This window comes from Coffea arabica, chromosome 11e, assembly GCF_036785885.1.
Source record: "Coffea arabica cultivar ET-39 chromosome 11e, Coffea Arabica ET-39 HiFi, whole genome shotgun sequence".
In the NCBI taxonomy this organism is placed as follows: domain Eukaryota; kingdom Viridiplantae; phylum Streptophyta; class Magnoliopsida; order Gentianales; family Rubiaceae; genus Coffea; species Coffea arabica.
The window spans coordinates 22,765,236-22,773,223 of record NC_092331.1 but is presented as its reverse complement, the minus strand read 5'-3'; the positions used below and the strand labels follow the sequence as shown (position 1 = coordinate 22,773,223).

At 37.2% G+C, this 7,988-nt stretch overlaps 1 protein-coding gene across 1 annotated transcript; it reads right to left on the bottom strand.

Annotated features, from left to right (window-relative positions):
- Positions 1-394: 394 nt before the first annotated feature.
- Positions 395-7,742, bottom strand: LOC113718162 (methylenetetrahydrofolate reductase (NADH) 2-like). Its single transcript, XM_072072345.1, has 11 exons — positions 7,065-7,742; positions 6,793-6,853; positions 6,606-6,688; positions 6,294-6,467; positions 5,417-5,590; positions 5,215-5,315; positions 4,955-5,066; positions 3,194-3,274; positions 2,927-3,104; positions 2,129-2,463; positions 395-708 (listed from the first exon to the last, which is right to left on the bottom strand). Exons 1-11 carry the CDS (start codon positions 7,467-7,469, stop codon positions 625-627), a joined length of 1,788 nt encoding a protein of 595 aa, XP_071928446.1. The 5' UTR covers positions 7,470-7,742; the 3' UTR covers positions 395-624.
- Positions 7,743-7,988: the final 246 nt, after the last annotated feature.

The following is a 7,988-nucleotide window of genomic DNA, read 5'->3' as shown; positions in this document are numbered from 1 at the left end:
AAATTTGAAGAGAAATCAACACGTTGTGTACAAAAATACATACAAGTTCGTAAATTTACAAATTAAGTCATTTGATAAGTTTAATAGCTGAATAACCAGAGACTTTACAGTCATAATATTGTCCTGTGGCTTCTATTTACCCTTTGTTATTTCTTGATCAAAATGCGTGATGATTCGAATGAATATTAAACCACTTATAGTAACAACTATTTGGTTTATTATACCCAGACCATATTCCACATAAAAAACTCGACTTGGAAGTCATGACACGTAAAAGATCACAAAGACAAATTTCAACTTTTTCGAGTGTAACAAACTCGCTCAAAATTTGCCGAGCAACATTCTAATGGAGTCATGAGATACGCTTCGTCTATAGACTTCTCGACATGAACAATGAATCAGCTTGCAATGCCAAGAGAATTTCCATTACCAAGAGGTGTTAGGCCAAAATCCGAAAGAATATCAGGTATTATAAGGCTGCTTTTGTCATTATTGCTGCATAAAATGAGGCTAGCCTAAACATTATAGATGACAACCAATAATCTTACTACAGCAACAAAAGAAATTTCAAGAGAAGAAAGTGGGACTTCATGGAGGATGACTCCACGAGTACTGCTAATCATTTCAAAGATCGTTGAAGACTGCAAATAAATCACCACTGATGTAATCATTATCAACCAAGCTGACCAAGAAGTACGTGTCTCGCACCTACAAGGATAAGGAAGCAACCACGTGAAATTTTTGGTCCCATACAAGGAATTGGAGGTAGCCAATGAGTGTTCTACATCCAGGACCAAATGGAAAAATGGGAAATGGAAAATCAGGCAAAAATAGAAATGATAGCCAATTATGACTAGCAACTCAAGACAATCATTAATCCATGATAAGCAACATAACATGCAATTAATTGCTTTTGTAATCAATGTGTTGTAAATGTTTAGACTAATTGCACATAAGCAAATTGTGTCACCTACCACTACTCTTCAGTCTTACTGTTGTTGATCCAAAGAGATGAACCTGAATTCTCTAGTTTTGAATATTTTACATCAAGAAATAAGAAAGCAATTGCAGTAGACTTGATGCCCGAAAGATATACTAGACAAACGACACAAGTGATATCCTACAATGCTTAATTAACTAATTGTATCCCACTCCTAATTCCTTCTAACAATCATCTTACAATCCATAAGAACACACATACGCACATAAGAAAGCAATTGCAGTAGACTTAATGCACGAAATATATACTAGACAAACGAAACAAGTGATATCCCACAATGCTTGACCAACTAATTGTATCCCACTCCTAATTCCTTCTAACAATCATCTCACAATCCATGAGAACACACATACACCTATCTACGCTACAACTATTCATCAAATTTCAAAATCAATTTGCTTCCTGGTTAAAACATATGCCACAGACCATGTACTATCAATCATCAAACATTTCTCCACTATTGTGAAATGCAGCAGAACAAAGCTGTAAGAGATAATATAGAAGGAGAGCAAAGTATTTCCAGTATCCTGATCATGCAAATTTGACGGACATCAATAACTGCAGGGGCGCAAATGCTTCATACCCAAACCCCTCCACTGCCTCAGTGCCATTAGACAAACCTCTGAGATACGGAAAACTATCCGTCAAAGTAAATGCTACTCCCACTTTGAAGCATAAATTTTTTATCAATATTTAATTTTGACATTTTTGCAACATAATGTTCACAAAATGAAGGGTAGAGAAATGACATATAGACATCAATGATTTTTTATTTATCTTACTTGAATCGGGGAGAGGGTTTTGTTGGGGGGGGGGGGGGGGGGGCGCGGCAATTTGCACCAATAAGGTGTAATGGCAATTGATCTCAACCAAACATGGTAAAGTCAAACCAATCCAGCAATGTTTAATAGACGGAACAAAAACGATATATCTTCACGTTTGTAAGATTCAATTGATTTTTATTTCATTTACTTGTGTTAGGGGAGAGGGTTGGTAGGGGTGGGGAGGACTTGTTTTTACTGTTGTCATCCCAAATATTGTACAAATATTTTAGTCCTTCAGTAAATAGCAATGCTTTAGAAGTATAAGAAGATTGACATACAATAGACATAAAGAGATGAAACTAACCTCTTCAAGCAGTTTTCTGGACGGGTCAGCCTCTGGGTATAATTGAGCCCATGCTCTTGACCAAATTTCAAATGCCTCATCCTTCCACACCACAAAGCTGGAAGGATCCACAACGGTAGGTTGTATAATCTCCTTTGCAGGGAAGACTCCCCATGTAACAGCATTCACATCAGTTTGGTTGGTGTTTGAAATCCAACTTCCCGCTTTATCCACAGCCATATAGGTGAGGAATGGGTATGCTTTGCATCTCTCAACAAGAGAGTTCAACTTTTCTTTGGAGCAGAAAAATTCCAAGTAGGCCTTCTGATAAACATATCCACCTGGCCCACCCCATCCTGCAAACCATGTTTACATACAGAGCAGTTAAAAGTCATTTTCTCAAGAATTCCTTATATCCGATCTATTAATACCAATGTTGATCAACAGATTCCCGGATCAACGCAAAGACATTAAATTACTGCTCTAGTTTGATCCCTATTTTCTTTGATCTAAAGAAATTTATCAACTTCATAGAAGTAAATAGTGCAGCAGTCAATCCCATTCCTGAAATACCCAGCAAATTCAATATCTACTTGAAGAGTTTATAATGGAGTTTGACCCACAAAAGGGACGTGCAAATGTTAAAAGTTTCTATTAAGAAAAAATTCATTCAAAAAGAATACTGATTTTCAGCATGTGAGGATCTGTTTCCACCTGACCCAAACTTTAGGAGGAAAAGGGAAGACAGGGTCCCAGGTATTACTCTTGAACAAAATTAATAAAATAAAAAATCTGCATTCCAGGTAAGAAACAACTCACCAAGAGATGGAGTGTCAGACTTTACTCCATTAACTGCTGGTTGGCTGTTGATTGTTAGGAAACCTTTTAAGTTTATAGCACCCAGCTGTTCATTTATGATCCTTGTCTCTGGCTGAAGGCCATCTAATTCGGACCATGGGCAGCTTCTTAATTGCCCGAGACAAAATTGCTTAAATTTCTGATGTGACGAAATTCATCAAGAATCAGAGCTTCCGCAGAAACAGTACTTTCTTCAGATGAATGTAAAAATGTAACGAGTAATTGTACCTCATAAATATCCCGTAAACTTCTTAGAGGGACAACCCATTCTTCTGAAAGTCTCTTACCACGTGCACGAGGCCTCATGAACTGTTTAAAATTTATGGCATAGCCACATGATGGAATATATAATAAGATGAATTAAGCATCAACAACTTGGTCAAAGGTCCATAAATCTAAACAGAAGGTGATATGATTTATTTCTCCCTGTAAAACTTTCTCTAAAAACATGGATGAAAACAAAGGTCATTCTATTACTCATTCTTTGTTGCACATGAGAAAGAATTTTCACCAATTTAAAATAATTACACACAGGTAAAGGGCCTGTTCTCATTTGCTTCAAGATAGTTCTAATTTTGTATTTTAACTAAAGGATGCTTTCAGTTTTTCTTTTGAAACAGAAAGTTGTTGTCTCTATGAGCACCTTGGAGGAGCTTTCTAGAGATTGAACTTTATAATAAAATGTTACTTCTAATGTTTCAAACAACTTTTGAAAAGTCAATCTGAAGTGCTCTAAAAAAATCAAGGATGGTAGAATGGGCTGTAACTCCTCAGAGTTGTCAATACCTGGAGTAGATTCAAAAGTTAATGTCCATTATAGGGTTCCCATTACCAGATTTTGATTATGCTTCTTCCTGTGACTTGGTATTTAGTTGGAGATACAGATCAACTCCTAAAATTAGGAACTCAAACAAACATATGATCTTTTGAGAAACCATGAGAGGATATGAACATCTGGCACAAAAAGGATCATTAAACAGAAGACTACCAGAAAATGATCCATCAGACCATAAAATCTCCCTGTACCATATAAAGAAGTCAAGTTGTTCTTTATCCACTTGAATTTCTAAACCTTTAATTGCACATGTACCAGGAAGGCTTCTTATTATAGGATCCTCGCAAAAAGCTACTTAAAAGGAGGGGGGAAAGATCTTTAGGAATGCTTACTATCCTCATGGATTTCCTGAATTTCAACAGAGCCAGAGTCATATAGGAGTTAATTCAGTAATTCCAGCCACTTTGAAATATATTCTGCTGACTCGCAGCATATGAAGAGGAGAAGATCAGATGGGACAGTGCTCTCATAATGGATCATTAAGTTAGACAGTAAAAAGTAGGAGGTAAATCTCTTGATTGGAGTTGAAACTACCTATGACTCAGCAATGGTTCAGTCAGAAAATCTGTCCTCATGCTAAGAATCTAAAATTATCAGAATGCTTTAAGGAGGTCTGTATAGTTTGCCATTTTTTACAGGGAAGAAAAAACTTTTAAAATCCTATACTGACATTTCACTTATTTCTAGTAAATAAAGATCGGAATCAACAAGCTGTAGTGGCAAAATTATTAAATCAACTATGTAGGGCTTTAGACCAAGGCATGGACTTGATCATCAAAATCATAGCCTTCCAACACTTCCTCTTGAGAATCATATAAAAAAAACGAAATTTCAAATAGTCTCTTTTCTACTTAGCAAGCACCATTCCCTAAACGCAAAGCTCTGCTAGATTTTATGGATAGAAGTTTACAACTTGCAGAACTATGATGTCTTCTATGGAAACAGGTTACAATTGGAAGGCAAAACAGAGGAAGAGAAACATTTACAATCACCTAAGAATTAAAAACCTATGCAATGGCAGATAAAGTACAAAAAACTACATAGCACCCCAAAGAACTAGGAGATGATAACATATGCTTAGGCAGAAAGTGAAAAGTAAAAGTCAATGACTTTAAAATATAAAAAGAAAAAAAAAGTTATTAAGATCTCCATACTTGATAGTCTGAAAGTGCTCCATATGATGCATTTCGAGAATCACCCCATCGGCCATGTGGGTAATGTTCCCAACCTATGGTCCTTGAAATATAGCTCTTTGGACGATTGGCCCTGCAATAGTAGAAACAAAAGATGAAATGTTTGAGTTTTCGATAATCATCCACATAATAGATGAAATCACTAAGACAGAGAGAGAGAGAGAGAGAGAGAGAGAGAGAGAGAGAGGAGTGCAAAAATGGGCTGATGCAGTATTATATACCAAAATATAGGGCGAACATCTTCTTTAACACGATAAATATTAGTGGGACGTCTCCAAGGCAATGTCCTTGAAATCTTTGATTCCTCAATCAGACCAAGATTCTACACATGCAAGCTTTCATAAGCCACTAACTTCCAGCACTATACTAATAATGGAAATGACTAGATAACCCACACAGGGATAATGAGAAATGACAACAAACCATCAATATAGCCAATGCAGACTTCTCCATGTTTAATGTATAAAGATGCAATGTCTTGATTCCACTAGCCAAAATCCTCTTGCACATTTCAGTTCCAAGGTGAATCCCGTAGTTTCTCACAGCTTCTTCATTGTCCTTGATAGGCTCTAAGGCAGCAGTAATCTCAGGAGGAATCTACAATTATTCAGTAAACTTAGTATGGAACTTAAACGCACAAGCACCTAATGTTGTCTGAGTAACCACATAGTTCAACAAGTTGCCAATCACTTAAAATGAAATTAACCAGCACTAACTAGAGATACTGGATTTGTATCAATTCTGCATTCCCACATAGTTGCTATTTGAATAAAATCGAAATTGTCATCATTCTTCATATGTTAAATAAGAATGAGCAGAACATTTATTTACTACTACAATGACTGTTAAGCATAGTGAGGCAAACTAATGTGTCAACTTAAATGAGAACTGTTAGGACTAATACAACATATGCTTTAAAGAAGTTGACATATTACATATCTAAATACCTAGTATCATGCATAGAGAGAGGAATAAACTTATAGAGGTGGAAGGTATGCAGAAAAGATTCACAACCTTAGATTTTAAGGCTCACAATGACCAGAAGACTAATTGTGATCTGATTATTAATTCTTGCAAATTGTATATGTCCAGTAGTATGTTAGAGTAGCTGCATGGTAGTAAGTGAATTTTCACTCACTAGAAAGACTCTCAAGTGTTAAGATTTTAAAGTACAATAGAAAAAATTGATGCACAAGATAAAAAATTATCTGTCTTGTGTACAAATGACCTTCTAAAAAAGCACATTTGCCCACATAACTCTTGATCTTTGTGAAAGAATGCTATTAATTGCGGCCTTTACCTTAGTCTTGCAAAAGCCGGTCATACGAAGGAAGCCCCTGTAATTATTGATGGGCATAATCCCAGGAACAATAGGGCAAGTTATGCCAATTTGGCGACAGTCATTAACAAATTTGAGGAAAATATCAGTATCATAGAAGAGTTGAGTTATAATAAGATCAGCTCCGGCATCAACCTGCAGAAAATTTCAGAATCAACCACCATAAGCAAAAGAAAGTTTAAGTTCCCACATCCAAACCTCTGGAAAAAGCCAAAAGGAATAAATTAATCACAATTCAAAAGACAGCGTCATATCAAGGGGCTAAATACAAACCTTTCTCTTCAGATAGGCAAGGTCGCTTTGATATGCCTCAAGCGGGGCAATCCCATTAGCAGGTATAACATCAGGATGAGCCTCTGAGCAGGAAAGGACACCACATTAACATCATGGTTACACTCTTTACACTAATACATCAACACAGCATCGTCCAAAACAACAACTTGAATTACTAAAAACCCACCTGGATAACCAGCAACAGTGATCCCAAAATAATCCCCATATTTGGCACGAATATGTTTCACCTAAATAGATTAAACAGCTCAAAACTACTCATCACCAACATCAAAATGTAGCCAGAGTTCACACCCAACTAGCACTAAATGGTACTGTATGCACAGTAAACATTAACGATGTTATCAAACAAGCGTAAAACAATCAACATCAACTTAATTGAATGAGCAACAATCAGAACATAACGAACACAATCAGAATCAAACTCAGAGGCAAACTTACCAGGTCGAGAGCGCAGGCAAAGCCACCTTCCACCTGGACGAACTTATCCTGGCCATGAGGGGGATCTCCCCGCAAAGCAAGGACATTCTGGAGGCCGTTGGATTTTATAGCATCCAGAGCGTGATCAATTTTCTCCACAGGCATATTGGTACACGTCAAGTGCATCATGGTCTCGACGCAGACCATATTCTGCATCCGATTCGCGATCTCCAGCGTCAGATCCGCCGTGGATCCGCCCGCACCCCACGTGATATCACAGAAATTCGGGTTATGGACGACCATCCTCTCCATTCTTTCGAACAGGTTGTCGACGCCATCTTCTGTCTTGGGTGGGAAGAATTCGAAGGAGAAAACAACCTTGTTTTCGTCCTTGGCGGCCTTCTGGATCTTCTCAATCACCTTCATTATCAACGAAATTTAAATCCAATCGAAAATATGTATACCTCGATTGATCTGTCAATGCTCCAGCGGTGTCGGCGAGGAATTCCCGACACAATGCTGCTGTAGCAGTAGCTTTCTGTCAAGCCAAAAAATCACACCAAGATAAGTAGAATTCGCTAGCGTGGAGGAAGGAAGAAAGGAGAATAGAGCTCAGATCTGTTGCGTGGGGAATTTGGGGTGATTTATAGGGTCAGTGGCTTGCTACTCTCTCACCAACTGCTTCACCAACTCCTGTGTGGACTGTGGTCCTAATTGGTTGTCATTTGTATTCTGTTTCCATTTTTACTTTTGGAATAATTTACAAAGCTCCCCTGATGTTTGGCTTAATATCACTTAGCATCCCTATAGTTTTAAAAATCTTTCTTGTCTCCCTTATCAGATTGACAAGACAAGATTTCTTCATCATGGATAGAAAATGATGATATTACGCATCTAAAAATCCTTAATTGATTAAGGAAAATTCAAACAAAAAAAGGAATTTGG